The 19390-nt window shown below is 30.6% G+C and overlaps 1 protein-coding gene across 1 annotated transcript in view; it reads left to right on the top strand.

Annotated features, from left to right (window-relative positions):
• LOC140441396 (uncharacterized) overlaps window positions 1-19390 on the top strand; it is a 343618-nt gene that overhangs the window by 46627 nt on the left and 277601 nt on the right. Inside the window, exon 2 of the mRNA XM_072532110.1 lies at window positions 16308-16894. Coding sequence (XP_072388211.1) covers window positions 16308-16894 — 587 coding nt within the window. The remainder of the gene's footprint in view (window positions 1-16307; window positions 16895-19390) is intronic.

The raw sequence follows: 19390 nt of genomic DNA, 5'->3' as shown, positions 1-19390 counted from the left end.
TTTCTTTTACCATCTTCATCAACCTTACCATCCGCCATTTTTCTTCTTATTCAAATAATTAAAGTATTTATAAATATAAATATTATAAGTAACGGTTACAAATCTCGACAAGCGCCGCGCCTACCTCTACAGTTAAATCTTAGCTATTATTCTCGATCCTAATCAGTTTCGACTTCTACCACTTACAATCAATACAAATACAAAAATACAATCAATATCAAAACAGCAAATAAATTCAGCCTTTATAATTCTGTATAGTTTTACCGAAACCTGAATAACAGACCTATTGTTTTTATTGATAATTATTATTGTTTATCGCTCTTAATCACCCGTCCAGCGCAAAAAGCTCAACTCGTTTCGACCACTCAGAAGTTTCACTTTTATCCGTAGGGCAATTAAAACTAACTATTAATTTAATACAGTTCAAAATCAGATAACTGATTATTTACTTACATAAAGGTACTTTTTAAATACACTTTACACTAATTTGCATTCAGATTACACTCGAAACCACCCAAAATTGGAATTTAATTTCGGAGCGACACTACACGCGTCCAACTAGTCTGACCGCCAATCAATCCCGTGCCTGGTATAATGTTTTAAAATGTGGACGAACACAAATATAATCGACTAATCAGACAATTAAGATCAGCGCTACATGATGCACGCAATGCCACATTTAAACACTACATTAGTACATTGTCTAAAGAAGATTATTCAGTATGGATAGCAACAAAAACACTTAAAGAGACCTGAACAACTCAACCCACCAATTAAGAAAGATGACGTTAGTTGAGGAAGATCAGACCAGGAAAAAATGTCAACATTTTCAGAATACCAGATAATAATAATCAAGTAATAGAACACTGAAAACTTTTGTTTTTAACTGTACGCCCGTGAATGACTTACCATTTTGTAAATAACACTTAATATTGCACTTTTTTATTGTATTTTTTTCATCTTTTAAGATAATTCTTATAGGGATATATTTATTTATAACATACAGTCTTATGCTCTTATTACGGCTTTAAGATTATACGACCTAAATGTATCTTGTACCGCACTGCTAATTGAGAATTATGTTTGTAATGCGATAAGAGGTCAGGATATACGAGACACCAGTGACTCATGCCGCAGTGATAAAAATCCAACAGGAATCTGCATTTCTATAAAAAAAAAATAGATTAATTTGTTTTGTGTATTAATTTAGTTTAGGTCGAACAAGAGCTGCAGTAAAAGATTTTTCTAAATATAGAATGTACACCATATTTCCAATGCTTTGTGAAAGAGAACCAGTTTATAATATTCCGGACGACGTAATAACACCTTATTTTAGAATATTAGTCGATGAATTGAAATCATTGTTCAAGAAACGAATTATTCATGTGCAGATGTTTTACCATAAAAACATGTAAAACCAAAATCTCGATTAAAAAAGTTGCAACCAGTTACTCACGATGAAACTTAACCCCATTATTGATTTTACAAGTGATAAAATGGGTCGACAAAAGACCAGTTTTAATCCTTACAATATTTAAACATAATAGTTGTATCTTGGTTTAATCAAATGAAAAGAAAAGATTATACACAAGTACTAAAACCACAAACTATTCTCGATTATAACTTGGTGAAAAAGAGTGTTGATTTTAGTGATCAAGTGGCTTCTTACCAAAGCCCAATACGCAAAATTCTGAAGTGGTACCGGAAAGTGGCAGTGGAGTTAATATTTAATACCGCAGTAGTCAATGTTTAGTTGCTAAATAATAGAAAACGTAAAAAAAGCGACAACCTATCATTGAGTTCAGACTGGAGTTCGCGAAGGCATTTGCAAATAAAGAAATGTTGTAACCCCAACGACCAGTTACACCCAAAAATACCATCTCAGGCAAAGCGATGTAGATAATACAAAGAGAAGAAAGTGTACAAGATGTTACACAATTTTAAGAAGAAGCATGACTAGTAGAAAGGCCGATAGAAAAGTTAATTAAAACATACTCTGAATAATCTGATGGCAAAACTGCAATATGTCTAGTGTGCTTCAATGAAGCACATTTAAAAACAATTTTACTTATACAGGAACTATTATTAAGTAAAAACGTATTGTGCCTCAAGTGGCCTTATAGTATTGGAAGTCGTAAGTTGATAGTTTCTAGTAGAACGTTTTTATTGTTAATTACCTCCGTAAAAGTGAGTTATAGTATTTATAAAAAAATGGATGTAAATAATATGCCTTCGACATCTAAAAAAGCTAGATGTGAACATAAACGTAGATTGACCACTGCTGAATTACAATCATTGTTAGAAGCACCTGGCGAGGGCGATGTAGATTAAATGAATGGTGGAAGTGACTCTGATTGACTCTGACGAAATATTTGCACAAAGTGGTTCAGAATAATCGAGGATTGCGTTTTGGAAAGAGACAACACAAACAGAATTTAAGACTTTTCTCGGGCTTATGTTCCATATTGGGACAATTAAGATGAACCGTCTGAATGACTACTGGAAAAGTATGGGTAACTTCTATAATAGTGTTGACTTGACTAGACAATTGCTCATAGCCCATATTAAGAAATAACCGAATAGACAATCCTCACTTGTCAAAGAAACTAAAAAAACGTGAAGTGGTCTAAAAGTCTAAAAACTAAAAAGCCCCCTATTAAAACTGGTTTTTAATAAAAAATTTAATATGTTAAAGTTTTTTTAATATACCCTAAAACTGAAAGCGCAAAGAATCGATTGCAAGTTACAAAATACTTGTAGAGTCATACTGTTTGGACAAGTACAGTTGTTTAAATAATCGCTTTCTGTGATAAACAAATTGAATAAATTGTAAAATATTTTTTGATCTGCTTGATATTTAGCACACTTTAATAACTCATCAATTGCCATAATTTCAAGTAGCTATATTACCTGTCGTTAGGCAAAAAACAAAGTTATTAACATTTCTAAATTACTACAAACATAATATCTTAGAAAAGGTAAAAGAAATAATAAATTAGACTTACTCACAATCAATTTAATTTAACTAATCAGACGACCGGTTTCGCTTTCTACAATATGCAAAGCATCTTCAGGTCACGATACAAAGTTAAATAAATGCTGAAAATAATAAACCCATATTAGGGTGTTGTCTAATAAAGATAAAACAAAGATAGGTGATATAAATTATATAAATTCCAGTAATTATGCCAATATTACATGTCTGTGGTTTTTCAAAATGAATAAAATGTTTAAGCAGACAAGGTAAGACCCACAAATTGGTAAATTAGTCTATTAAACTGTAATGAATTAATAAATAAACAAATAAATAAAACATTACTTACATGCCGGTACTCTATTAATTGATGGTTGAAAGAACATGGTTCAAACTATCTTGTATTGTTGATTGGAGAACTCAAGTCAACTATTGTAATTGTTTAACAGTAAACGAAGAAGTTCTTGAGGAGACAGATTTTATCCAATGAAGTAGAGATAGGTAAATGTAATTGTTTGTTTGATAAAAGTAATGTTCTATACCATTAAGTTCTTATTTATTCTGGACATATATTTATGAAATGTGTGTTATTTATTGAGATTTTTATTTTTGTTTTGGAAGGTGACAGTTGTGAGACAATGAATAAGAATAGATGTACAAATTGTGTGGGTGTGCAATTATATCAGCTTGTAATTATCAAATTTCTTTGATAAAGTTATGTTGCAATATATGGCAAATGGTTGTAAAGTCCAATATATAAAGTTAAAAATTAAAATTGAGACACTTTAAGACACACAGAAAAGACTTAAAAAACGGAGGGACGAAACAGACATTAAATTTAAAAAGGAGGAGGATTTTAAAAGAACTACATCTCTTACTTGGAGACAATGAGTTTTTTATGTTATATATCAGATTTTAGAGGTAAACTTGACAAATGTAGGTTAAAGTATGACAGTTCTTCTTCTATTTTAAATGCTGTAAGTTAAGTTATCTAGTTTTATGAAATAAGCTGATATTAATACATGTCTAAAAATTTTCTAAAATTAAAAAAAAAAAAAAAAAAAAATTAAAAAAAAATTTTTAGACATTTATTAATATCAGCTTATTTCATAAAACTAGATAACCTAACTTACAGCATTTAAAATAGAAGAAGAACTGTCACACTTTAACCTACATTTGTCAAGTTTACCTCTAAAATCTGATATATAACATAAAAAACTCATTGTCTCCAAGTAAGAGATGTAGTTCTTTTAAAATTCTCCCCCTTTTTAAATTTAATGTCTGTTTCGTCCCCCCGTTTCTGTGTGTTTTCTGTGTGTCTTAAAGTGTCTCAATTTTAATGTTTAACTTTATATATTGGACTTTACAACCATTTGCCATATATTGCAACATAACTTTATCAAAGAAATTTGATAATTACAAGCTGATATAATTGCACACCCACACAATTTGTACATCTATTCTTATTCATTGTCTCACAGCTGTCACCTTCCAAAACAAAAATAAAAATCTCAATAAATAACACACATTTCATAAATATATCTCCAGAATAAATATAAATAACTTTAAAGAACTTAATGGTATAGAACATTACTTTCATCAAACAAACAATTACATTTACCTATCTCTACTTCATTGGATAAAATCTGTCTCCTCAAGAACTTCCCCGTTTACTGTTAAACAATTACAATAGTTGACTTGGGTTCTCCAATCAACAATACAAGATAGTTTGAACCATGTTCTTTCAACCATCAATTAATAGAGTACCGGCATGTAAGTATTGTTTTATTTATTTGTTTATTTATTAATTCATTACAGTTTAATAGACTGATTTACCAATTTGTGGGTCTTACCTTGTCTGTTTAAACATTTTATTCATTTTGAAAAACCACAGACATGTAATATTGGCATAATTACTGTAATTTATATAATTTATATCACCTATCTTTGTTTTATCTTTATTAGACAACACCCTAATATGGGTTTATTATTTTCAGCATTTATTTAACTTTGTATCGTGACCTGAAGATGCTTTGCATATTGTAGAAAGCGAAACCGGTCGTCTGATTAGTTAAATTAAATTGATTGTGAGTAAGTCTAATTTATTATTTCTTTTACCTTTTGAAATGGACTCACACAAGCAACACATTCATGATTTTATAATATCTTAGAGTTTACGGTTCTTTGGAATTATCTCAATTATTTATGTATTTAAATTTGGTGTTTCTCTACATAAAAAACTTTTTATGGTCTACAACTTTTATTTGAATTATTTTTCTTTAGAATGGATACAAAACGTTTTATAAGCAAAAAATTATTTTTTTTGTCTTTTAAGATTGTTAAAAACAAAGCAAAATCAACTGTAAGTCTTTACGAATTTTTCGTCGGCTACCCCTCATACTATTTAGAATTTAAATTTCTGTATAAGATTTTTTAAAACTATTTAGCGAGGTTCCGTGAACTACTTTCTTATGGCATGGTCAAAGTCAAATATTATTTTTTTATGTGATTAAGCCACAATTATTGGTCGATATTGAGATGAAAATTACATTTTTAATTAACTAATATTTAACGATACGATTTCCAATATTTAACCTTGTTTATTGTACAAATTATGTAAAAATGTGTATACACATTTTGTACAAAAAACGTTTTTTAGGAACGATTTCCTGAATGGAAAGCAAAATGTCAAACAATAAATAATTAAAAACGTGATTCTCATCACAATCACTACCAATATTTTTGACATAATCCCATAAAAACCCAATATTTATCTTACACTATTCACTGATAGCTTCGATTAAACAGCTTGGAAAGTGAAATATGTAAAATATTCCCCTACATTACTCTCTGGGAAAAAATATCTAAATTGAATAAATATAACAACTCAACGTTGATATAAAAAACCTGTTGCCGGCCGGCAGGTAGTTTCAATGTCTTTATTTGAAGTTGAAAAAAACCGATCAATATTTTTATGTTTTCAAATATTATTTTAAGTATTAACACTGGCAACATCTATTGGCTTTAAAATGATACAAAATACAGTAATTTTACCTCCCGAGGTTAAAATGATGGTTTGATGTAAAAAATTTAATATATAAAAAAATCGGATTATTGAAAAACCGACAACGGTGCCAAGCCAACAAAGGTGCACTAAACGAACATACACGACTTAGAAATAGAAAATGATAGCATTTCTTGGTGATGCTAAATTACTGCAACATGAAAAGAGCTCAAAATGATAGCGGGATTATATATATATATATATATATATATATATATATATATATATATATATATATATATATATATATATATATATGTATATATATAGTAGACTCCCTCTATAACCAGAACTGAAATGGCAGACTAATTACCTCGTTATAATCGGATCTCGTTATATCCAACAACAATAATACTGTGCATACATATGAATACGTAGTTTTCTAAAACATTAACGTTCTATAGTGAAGCCATTCGGAGCAATATAAGATGCTAATAAATATTGTTTAAATGGCGTTTTTGAAAAAAAGTTGTTTCATTTTATTGTCAATGAACTACATTAAAACAAAAAAGAGTTGTTTACTTTTATTGTCAATGATATACGTTAAAACAAAAAATCTGTATTCTGTAAGTCTGTATAAAGCGTATTTTCAAGAATAACATAAACTATTTCGTCTGCAATTGGAAGAAGTTTGTCATTTTTGACGGCTTTAAATTGTCCAGTATTCTATCTATCATATTTTCTAAATATGTGAAACAGTTTTATGCTTCTTCATTTGCATTTTTTCTTTGGATAAAGTGTCTGACAACCTTTAAAACACTTTCCACATCTTGTCTATTAGGACCTTATTAGGTGTGAATGGTCAACCTCCTACAATGACACTTGTGAATCATAAATTGTAAATTTCCAACTAAGAATCATAAATTGTAAGAATTTTATTGCGGGCGGTGCAGTTAAAAAGGGTATTTATTTATAGTTACTGCCGGGCCAAAACGTAAAAAAACACGTTTTTCAATCTTATTTTATCTCGTTATAACCAAATTTACCTCGCTATAGAGGGTTATAGTTCAATAGAAATTTCACGGGATATCTAATGTACCTCGTTATAAGAGAATCCTCGTAATAACCGTGTTCGTTATAGAGGGAGTATGCTGTATATATATATATATATATATATATATATATATATATATATATATATATATATATATATACAGATTGAACGAATTTAAAACGGAACATAGGAAATCAATGTATTTCGGCTCAACTCCGCTCTAGGTGGTTGGCCAACAAAAGGTTGTCAAATAATTATATTATAAAAATTCAATACTTCAGCGGGCTGCTGGATTCGGAACTCATTCAAGAACAAGTCAAAACTCCACCCAAATAGGTTGCCTAGAATCACTGAAAAAACTAGACTAAACAAGCAGTTATTATGCTGTCAAACCACTTATCGCTTCCTTATAGTCCAAGAGATAGAGCCGAAATTTTGAACTGATCAGTAATATGACATTTCTCTATTGGAATATATTCATTGTAACTGGGTTAAGACTTTGCCTTACAGGCGGGCGCCCCTCGTGGTACAGGGGGTGGCTATACAGGGATAAAGTTGTCATTTTTTTCGGAAAAATTAACGATCGATAATATGGCTGAAAATTTGCCCAGAGTAAGATCTTGGTATAACTAGACGAAATCCCAAAGGGCGGACGCGAGAGTAGATACATAAGGTGTGGCGGACAGGGGTGAAATTGCAATTTTTTGGGGAAAAATTAACGATAAGTAATATGTCCGCCATTTTCATGGCTCATTACTTAGCCCCTAAAAACTTTAAATCCAAAAGGGCGGACAGCTGGGTTGGTACAGAGAGCCACAAAACGGGGTCAAATGTACCACTTGCCTGCGCATTTTAGGTCTCGGTAACAATTTTCAAACTGATTTTATTATGATATTTTTATACCGATTAATTTGAAAATTTGTATGCTCACTTCTGTTACTATTCTGAGAAGCGTCAAGTAGAGTTTTCCTCAAAATTTTCCAAAAAAATTTCCGTAAATGAAAATTTTCGTAATTTTTTGAGGTAAAATCTAATTTGTAGAATCCTTTCAATTTTCTGTAAGTTATACCATGATTTTTTTTCCAAAAATTTTCAAACGATTTTTCCGATAAGAAAAAAAATTTAGAAAAACTTTTCTAAAACATTTGATAAAACTCTACGTCATCGTCTGAATCTTTTATAGAATATTTTGTAGTATTAAAATGATATTATGATAATGTTTTTTTTCCAAACTAAAGTCATATTTACTCTACAAATCATATTTTTTTCTTAAATATAAATATTTTACGAATTAATTTTTAATTGAATAAATGTTTGATATTTGATATTTTATTAAATTAAAGTAATTTTATAATGTTAATTATTAAATATTTTTGGTATAACAAATAGTAATTTTACTTATTTTCTATTACAATAAAAAGGTTTTTAAATTTATATTGCATAAATAATGATTGTTCAGATATAAGAAAAATTTGATTTATTATTACATTAATAATCAAATACAAAATATATTATTTCTATTTATCAATAGATAAAATTCAATTTGTGAATTCCTTTAACATTTTACAAATAATTATTAATAAAAATCAATTTAATAGTGGAATTATCAATTTTTTAAGTTTTGAAATTTACTTTGTAGATATTTTCAATATTTTTTTTTTAACTTTCAAATTGATTGAATTTTTTTTCATTAGTTAATTATAATTTTACAAATTCTGTTTGGACATTAATTTTGCATCATTATTATTTTAAAATATTAAAATAATAATGATGCGCGTTCATTTAGATCCGTAATTCTAGACGCATGCGCTAAATGTAATAAGTATCAAGATGCTTTTATTCAACTTGGTGAAACTGACTTCGATTGAAATGAAGTTTTTGAAACCTTAGAAGCTTTCGTATGTCACTTATATGGAACATAACTGACGAAAACAATTCCAAAAAGAAAAGTAAACGATGTCAGATTTTCACTATTTAACCGGCAGTATAAGTTGCATGATGTGAACGAACCTTAAAAAAAAAACTAAAAAATTTCGATGCTTCAAGCTTACCACCATGTCAAGATGAATTACACCAACATCTACTGCGAGCTCATTATATTTCAAATATTTGGACAAATGCTCATAAAAAAGTACCAACAGAATTGATTGTTGAAGAACATGGTAGGGAGTTTGAAGATGAAACATATAAATTCAAATGGTTTAGTGGACCTCAGATGCCAGAATCAGTTCGAGAAGTAGTGATTGAAAATGAAGCAGATAATGAATGTGATATTATTGAAAGTGATTTTTGGATTTATAGTTTTTAGGGGCTAAATATGGCGGACATATTACTTATCGTTAATTTTTCCCCAAAAAATTGCAACTTCACCCCTGTCCGCCACCCCTTATGTATCCACTCTCTCGTCAGCCCTTTGGGATTTCGTCTAGTTATACCAAGATCTTAGTCTGGGCAAATTTTTAGCCATATTATCGATCGTTAATTTTTCCGAAAAAAATTACAACTTCATCCCTGTATAGCCACCCCCTGTACCACGAGGGGCGTCCGCAAAGTCTTAACCCAGTTACAATGAATATATTCCAATACATAGAGAAATGTCATATTACTGATCAGTTCAAAATTTCGGCTCTATCTCTCCGACTATTAGGCAATCTCCTCTTTCCTTTAAAGGAGACTGATAGTTGAACGATATTTTATACAATGTCTATCACCGGGTATGGATTTATTTTTGTCCAAGTTTTATATTGGTCCACTATTTCAAATGCAGTTCAAACAGATATATATTAAATTGTATGTTCCGTTTTAAATTGGTTCAATCTGTATATATATATATATATATATATATATATATATATATATATGTATATATATATATATATATATATATATATATATATATATATATATATATAGGAACATTGAAGGAGTTTCATTCACACTCACAAAATCATCAGTTTTGTGACTGTGAGGTGTGATGCAAATCATATTATTAAAATTGATTGGTATCACAAACCTTCTCATATAGGGAGGTATTTAACTAACATTATTTCTCAAATCTAAGGTTCACACCGATATTAAGTTTATTATTTCTCAAATCAATAATGTCACTGCTTTTCTTGATAATCACCTCCCTGACAATTTGTTGGACACTTTTGAGTCATCTTTACATAAGAAATTTAATTTTGTATATCATAAATCCATGACACACCTCCGTAAGAAACTTTAGACACCCCCCAATTTAAAATTCCATTTAATCTTAAGTGGATTAAAAATTTATCCAATACTGAGGTTCCTCAGGACATTCTTAAGTTGTTATCCTTGGGTCCTAAATTTGGCTTACAGCCATCTTTCAGAGATTACTCTGTTAGTAGAATCTTAGCAGATGTTGAAAATATTTTGTCACATGCTGACAATACTGACCTTCTATCTCTTAGGTCTCTTTCCAACAATATTCTGTTGAATTTTTCTAATCGCCCTAGACAACCCATATCGGAGTTAGATAGATTTACAGGGAGACGGTATCGTTTTTAAAAACCCACCTTAATCTTCTCGGTGTTACTAGTGATAAAGTGAATGCCACTATCCTCATGGACATAGATCAATATCTCAGTCTGAGTCAATCGTTGTTAGATGATGATAGATACTATCAACCTCTCTCTACCAACCCTTGCTCTAAATTCACTAATAAAATAAATAAATTCATTACTCATTTAAAAAATTTAAAGATCATAGATCAACCACTTGCAAAATTTTTACATAATTATGATGGATATGCTCCCAGATTTTTCTACCGAAAATATATAAGCCCACATTGAGCATGAGGCCGATTGTTTCCTCCATTAATTCACCTAATATTAATATTTCAAAATTTTTAACTGATATACTATCAAAATCTTATAATTATAATAACTTTAATATTGTTGATTCTTTTGACTTAAGTTTATTTATTAATAAAATTGAATTTCCACAAGGTTACATTTTAGTGAGTTTCGATGTGGTATCTCTTTTCACTAATTTACCTTTGTCTAGTGTCACGACCTCCTTAAGAAATCATTGGAATTCTATCCAACCTAACTGTCCTGTATCCTGGGATGTATTTGCAGAACTGTTTTTGCAATTAGTATTTGACACTAATTTTTTGGTATTTAATGACAAATAGTATCTTCAAATTTTTGGGACACCTATGGTTCCTCAATCTTTCCCATCCTAGTTCATTTTGTATTGGATGATTTAGTATCTGACCGTTTGGGTCTTTTAGATTTCCAAATCCCTTTTATTAATTTAATGTCCATTATCATAAGCTTTTTTACAATTTTATATCTTTGACAATTTTATATCTTTGACAATTACAACTTGTATATCGATTTCAAACAGGCGTTTGATGGAGTAGATCGACAAAAGATGTTAAAGCAACTATCTATGTTAGGGATACCCAATAAGTTGGTTAAACTTATACGAATGACTCTGGAGGGTTCCAAAGCTATGGTGAAAATAGATGGAGATATGACGCAGGCCTTTGATATTGAAAATGGAGTTAGACAAGGGGATGCCTTATCAACAACACTTTTTAATCTAACTTTAGAAGCTGTTGTTAGAAAACTGGATATAAACGGCTGTATTAATACAAGATCTATGCAAATATGCGCATATGCGGATGATGTTGCCATAATAAGCCGCAACAAAAGTGTATTAAGCGAAAAAGTTATAGAACTGAAACGAGAAGCTGCTACGTTTGGTCTATATATAAATGAAAGCAAAACAAAATATATGGAGTGCACAAAATCGAATGAACATGAGAATCTGAAGGTAGACAACCATACCTACAAATATGCCTCCACTTTTCCCTACCTAGGCTCAATAATAAATGACAACAACAACATCAGTCAAGAAATACAAGCACGGATTCTTAGCGGTAATAAGTGCTTTTATGCATACAAAGACTTAATGAAAAGTAAGTTACTGAATCGTGAGTCTAAGCTGAGAATCTACAAAACAGTAATTAGACCAGTGGTCACATATGGATGTGAAACGTGGACCCTCTCAACCACTGATGAAAATCAACTGAGAATATTTGAGCGCAAAATACTAAGGAAGATATTTGGACCAACCCAATGCAGCGATGGTTCGTGGAGAATTAAAATGAATCACGAGCTGGATGAACTAATGCAGAGCGCAGATATTGTCAGATTTGTAAAGTCACAAAGACTAAACTGGCTTGGTCACCTAGAAAGAATGCCAGATAATCGAGCTGTAAAAGTAGTCCAGAGATGGAAGCCCCAAGGAAACAGAACAAGAGGAAGGCCCCGTAAAAGATGGATAGACGACGTAGAGAGGGATCTTAAAACCATGAACATCAGGCAGTGGCGAAGGAAAGTATCCGACAGGGCAGAATGGAAGAACATTGTTAAGCAGGCCAAGACTCACAAAGGGTTGTAGCGCCATTAGAAGAAGAAGAAGAAGATATCTTTGACTGCTACATAACTTTTTAAGGTAACACACTTATAACTTTTCCATGGATGTTTTTCATATTGTTCTTTTTAGATGAACTGATGATGCTTCTTGATTAAGAAGCAAAACGTCTTCAATAAATAAAAGACAAAGAAGGTGGCTACTTCATCTATTTATTGAAGACGTTTTGCTTCTTAATCAAGAAGCATCATCAGTTCATCTAAAAAGAACAATATGAAAAACATCCATGGAAAAGTTATAAGTGTGTTACCTTAAAAAGTTATGTAGCAGTCAAAGATATAAAATTGTAAAAAAGCTTATGATACTGGACATTAAATATTATGTTGTATAGACAATTAATTGGAACTGAATACAGTTTACAAATTAACTCAACTTAGCACAGCAAAAGACATGTGGTAATGGTACATGTATATAAAAAATGTGAAAAAACTTAGTAAAAAACATTAATTTACAGAGAACCAAAAATATCATATGATGCACTTCCAACAGTATATTATTATTTAAATTTGATTTTAACTTTAGGTAACATTATATAAATTGTATTATAGATATTTAAAAAAAATTATATAATGAAGTTACCACTCTTAAGCTTCTCAGTCGCTGTCGGTGAAATGCGACCAGCATTTAGGTACCACGTCGAACGAGAAAAGACAGTAGCCTTGAGGTCAAAATATGACAGAACAGCAAGGCATATTTTAAAAAGTTAATGTTGTGGCAGAATAGCCAGCAACAGGTGAAGATTGATTCAACCTCCATCAGTCCAAGGTTCGTACATTTGGAACTGAGAATAATATAGATTCTATGAATCTATTTTATTATAAAATTTTATTAAATTATTTGAGCAGAAACAATTATTTAAATATGTAAAAGTAACATTGACAAAATAATCAATAAAATGTAAGTTGAATAAATCCAAGTAATTAAGTAAGAAACTATTTTATTTTAATTGAAATTATTTAATATTAAAATATGATAGAACATACACCTTAGGGGACAATTTTTAAAGTAAACAACATATTAAGCCTAATTCTGCAATATTAATGCATATAATTTGGCTCAAGTTACTAATGTCCGTTCTCTTATTAAGAGCGTTAGGGTGTTTAAGTATTGAACACATTTCCAAAAACTGTCTTTTAACGAGATTGCGTTCATTGCCAAGAATCTTAACTTCATTAAAGTCCACTTTGTGTTTAGTGTTGATAGCATGCTGGGCAAGAGCACAAGTATGCTTAGATAAGTTGATATCACTGCGGTGTGTCGTAAGACGCCCTCTCAGTGATCTCCCTGTCTGCCCGATGTAGCATGAGTCACACTCAGCACAAAGTATGTGATAGATGACATTTACTTGTTCCAGAAGGGTGTTTTAGTTTTAGAAAACAAATTGCTGACAGTCTTAGCATTTTTAACCGGTACATTTTTTTGTTTGTACAGTTTAATAAGTTTTTCAGTAACTTGATGAAAATAAGGTAGATATGAGTAATGGGTGGTTGGAGTCCCAAGTACAGTATTAGGCAGAACAGTGTTATTAATTGAATTATTTGATATTATTCTTTGAGTTGGTCACCATTGGGCATGTCATTTAAAGAGGAATCATAACTCTGTGCATAAAGGTATTTATTAATGAGGGAAGATGGATATGAATTCTCAATTAGAATATTTCTAAGTAATTGGAGGGATTCCCTTCGATTAACCGGATGTGTCAGTCTATTTAGCCTACAGCTTAAAGCTTTAATTAGGTTTAATTTATATTTGTAGGGATGACAAGAATGGTAGTTGAGAAACCTATTAGAGGCCATTGGTTTCCTATACCAACTTGTGGTTAAGGTGTTGTCTCCCATTCTAATGACACGCCTGTCTAAGAAGGTAATACTATTTGAGGTGGGGTCCTCAAGTTCAGTAGTGAACTGTAAGTGAGGATCAAACTTGTTGAACAAAGACAAGGTGGCATGTATCTTTGCTAGGGGTAAGGCTAATAATAGGTCATCAACATACCGCTTAATAAAAGGGATTTGGAAATCTAAAAGACCCAAACGGTCAGATACTAAATCATCCAATACAAAATGAACTAGGATGGGAAAGATTGAGGAACCATAGGTGTCCCAAAAATTTGAAGATAATATTTGTCATTCAATACCAAAAAATTAGTGTCAAATACTAATTGCAAAAACAGTTCTGCAAATACATCCTAGGATACAGGACAGTTAGGTTGGATAGAATTCCAATGATTTCTTAAGGAGGTCGTGACACTAGACAAAGGTAAATTAGTGAAAAGAGATACCACATCGAAACTCACTAAAATGTAACCTTGTGGAAATTCAAATTTATTAATAAATGAACTTAAGTCAAAAGAATCAACAATATTAAAGTTATTATAAGATTTTGATAGTATATCAGTTAAAAATTTTGAAATATTAATATTAGGTGAATTAATGGAGGAAACAATCGGCCTCATGCTCAATGTGGGCTTATATATTTTCGGTAGAAAAATCTGGGAGCATATCCATCATAATTATGTAAAATTTTTGCAAGTGGTTGATCTATGATCTTTAAATTTTTTAAATGAGTAATGAATTTATTTATTTTATTAGTGAATTTAGAGCAAGGGTTGGTAGAGAGAGGTTGATAGTATCTATCATCATCTAACAACGATTGACTCAGACTGAGATATTGATCTATGTCCATGAGGATAGTGGCATTCACTTTATCACTAGTAAGAACGAGAAGATTAAGGTGGGTTTTTAAAAACGATACCGTCTCCCTGTAAATCTGTCTAACTCCGATATGGGTTGTCTAGGGCGATTAGAAAAATTCAACAGAATATTGTTGTAAAGAGACCTAAGAGATAGAAGGTCAGTATTGTCAGCATGTGACAAAATATTTTCAACATCTGCTAAGATTCTACTAACAGAGTAATCTCTGAAAGATGGCTGTAAGCCAAATTTAGGACCCAAGGATAACAACTTAAGAATGTCCTGAGGAACCTCAGTATTGGATAAATTTTTAATCCACTTAAGATTAAATGGAATTTTAAATTGGGGGGTGTCTAAAGTTTCTTACGGAGGTGTGTCATGGATTTATGATATACAAAATTAAATTTCTTATGTAAAGATGACTCAAAAGTGTCCAACAAATTGTCAGGGAGGTGATTATCAAGAAAAGCAGTGACATTATTGATTTGAGAAATAATAAACTTAATATCGGGGTGAACCTTAGATTTGAGAAATAATGTTAGTTAAATACCTCCCTATAGGAGAAGGTTTGTGATACCAATCAATTTTAATAATATGATTTGCATCACTTATCATCTTAACGTCTGTAAAGATTACTGAAAAGTTAGTATTCTCTTTCTCTATAATAAATTAGATTTTTGGATTGAAACTGTTACAGGTGTTTAGTAATTTATCAGTTTTATTAAATGGCACAGCCAAGATAATGTCGTCAACATCTCAAACATATGATTTATGATGATATCAAAAAATATTTTTCAAACAAAAAATATATTTTTTTATGGTTTATTCAGATGCGGAAAAAGTCCAAAGTGTCAACTGATATTACCAAGGTAATACACTTCAACAAATTCAAGAGCTATTTCCCGGTACATTAGAAAACCAATTGTGTCATAAATAATTTTGAAAAGCAGTGATGCATCACACCTCACAGTCACAAAACTGATGATTTTGTGAGTGTGAATGAAACTCCTTCAATGTTCTGCAATCAAGATTAATATTAAAATGTAAAAATATTATTTGTGTTCTTACTATTTATAAGATAGTATCCAGATTGTACTTTAATATTTACTTTTTTAGATTCACCTGTTCAACGTACTAGCAAATCTCATAAAACCAATGAAAAAACATTCTACTCCGTTCCTAATACTCCTGATCAACAAATGAAATATGATAGAGATACTTTCGGAAAATCAAATACAAATAGTTTTGTGAAAAATTTCTCTCAGTTTGGCATGCAATCTCAATCACCTTTACATAAAGAAGCTTATGAGATCTTGTATCCAGAACTACCCTCTTTAGAGTGCAAAAAACCTATCACCCCACTTAAAATTGATAAATCCAATTTACAAGCAAAGAAAAGACTATTTTATAAACCACAACAGAATCTCTTAAACAAGATAATTTCAAACCATGTTATTATGAATAAAATACTCAAAGATTTATCAAATGGTGATTTATATAGGTTGGCAAAAGTTTCTACTGGATTTAAACAAGCCATTTTAAGAGATACAGATGCCTCAGTCAGGTTTGCTGTTTATACAGATTATTATAAAGATCATAAAGAAAATTATAGAATTACACCTCCAACCTCTCCTGAGCAAATTGAGTATGATACTGAAGCTCAACCTAGTCCGAGAGCAAAGAAATTTCAAGAATTCTACAATGTAAGTATCTCTGTATTAGACAGTAAATTTTATTCTTAAAAATGAAATATTTGGAACAAAATATATTCCTGATATTTACAGTTTGTTACATTCACTTACTTTATCATTTAAAAACCACTTATATCTGGCAAAAATATTGGCAACTGATACAGGAACTGGGAATATGCCTAAGCACTTGTTGCAGTTAAATAACTTTTTAATCTTACATAAGATAGCTCCATTAAATGGAAAACCTTTCTAAACAGTTGTATTGATCTAAGTTATTTATGGTATATACTCGTATTAACAATCGAGCCAGCGAGAAAAATATTTAATTATATATATTGTTATGATTGTTTATTTTGACTTTAATCTTAGTTTATTGAGCCAATAAAAAAAGAATTATAACTTATTTGTTATCAAAAGTAAAATAATCCTTATATTACCTGTGTTCGATGGATTCAAAAGATTTTCTAGTTGTCTTTTATCGGGATAGAGAAGAAAGGATAAGAATATAAATATATTATATTACAAAGATTTACGTTTCTTTATTTTATATGAACGAATAAAACAATTATTAAATTCTGTCGTTATCTTATCAATCAGCATACAATAAAATAAATCAAATTTTTATAATAATAAGATTATAAAGCTACATACATTTATATTACGTGAAAACCAATTTTACTTAAAATTTTCTTTACTTGAAACAAGAAACAACAAAACTTTAAACTTTTGATTAGCCTAACAAAACCTCAGTTCTTAAATTTGAATGCTAATGACCATGATGTCAAATGGTCATTAGGTCACGATCCTTCACAGATATAAAATTCAATTGTACAAACACTTACAGCTTATTTTCTTCTTGAGTTGTATGTTGGAACATACCCAGAAAAGTCCAGTCTCCTCAACGATGTGATCTCTCCTCTTTGGCACCTCGGCTCCTTCTTAACGTCTCTGCAAACCTCCTGCAGACTACACAAAAAACACCTGATTCACTTCTCCAAACTCAGCTACTTATTTATGACACCAGGACCTCCTTTTGTCAACTTGATGCCGTAAGAATACTTTCACATATACTTTATAAAATGCCCACGGTAGATACAAGGACCTCTTTTAATCTACTTGTTATCTCCTTCTGCAAACTATTCACTTCTTTTCGTTATGCCGGTATCCAAACTCACGAACCACACCCTATCTTGAGACAAACGACTGTTTCCTTTCGATGGCCAAAATATAACTAAATTATCCGGTCTCCTGATCGACTCACAAATTCCCATTTAAAAACGACCGTCCAATCAAAAGCTCAAATTGTGTTTACCATGATTTTGGAAAAGCCTAATTTCGGTTTCAGAGAAAAACTAAATAGCTTACTTTAAAATTGGTTTTGTCAATACACAATAATTTATACATATTTCAAAAGATTAGAATATGGTCATTTAATACTCGACTATACAAACAATGAAAAGATTAACTTACAGGTAAAATGTCTTCTAATTCTAAACAAAGGATTTTTGATAATTTTGTTTGAAACGGAAAAAGGTCGTTTGCCAAACAAATTTCTATTCTTATCTACACTAAATCTTATCTTAAATTACTATATACAATTTGTTTATATTGATATCTTAAAATTTTATTTCGATGGATTTTTTATTTATTTTTCTTTGGTTGGGAAAGAAGAAACATAACAAATCCCCGCCTTTGCATATGATAAAAATTACTGAATCATTTAGGGGTGTTTCTCTATGCAAAAACAATAAAGAATAGTCTTTCAACATTTTATTAATTTCTTCTTTCACCTGTTGTCGATATTTATATGGGATCGGGTACGTCTTCGATTGAAAGTTTCCCAAGTTTTTAACCTCAAAAGAATGTTCGTACTTTTTTGCCACTCTGTTTTCCTCATTTATTATAGTTTCGTGTTCTTTTAACATCAGACGCACCTCATTTTCTTTTTCTTCTCCACATATCAATTTTCTTTCTTTTTCCTCAGATTCTTGACACATATTTATCGCACATTTTTTCTCCTCTTTTTCATCAATCTCTTCCTTAAATACCACTGTTTCAATCATATCCTTTTCATTTTCCTTTGTTGACACTATTTCTTCTTCTTCTTCGGTTCTCATCCCTTCTTTTGAGGAATCTCCGGTATTGACTTCCTTTATCCTTTTCTTAAGTTTTCTTCCTTTTCTTCTTTGTCCTTGCTTCGTTGCCAAATTCATTTCCACTGTTTGTTCTTTTTCCGAATTATCAATTTTCTTTTTCCCATGTTCATTTTCCTGTTCTCCTTCTTTTTCTTCTGTTAGTTTCATCGTATTATTTTTGAAATCTATGACTACATGTTTTTCTGTCAGTTCGTCCACTCCTACAATCATGTCATGCGACATGTTTGGCATTATTACACATTGTAGTGCATATATTTTCTCATCCAATCGTACCCTCACTCGTATTCCTTCATTTATCGTTGCCAATGTCCGTTTATTTGCACCCACCAAATTTACCCTTGGTATTTTGTAA

Source organism: Diabrotica undecimpunctata, chromosome 5 (genome assembly GCF_040954645.1).
Source record: "Diabrotica undecimpunctata isolate CICGRU chromosome 5, icDiaUnde3, whole genome shotgun sequence".
Taxonomy (NCBI): domain Eukaryota; kingdom Metazoa; phylum Arthropoda; class Insecta; order Coleoptera; family Chrysomelidae; genus Diabrotica; species Diabrotica undecimpunctata.
This window is presented reverse-complemented; position numbering and strand designations above follow the sequence as displayed.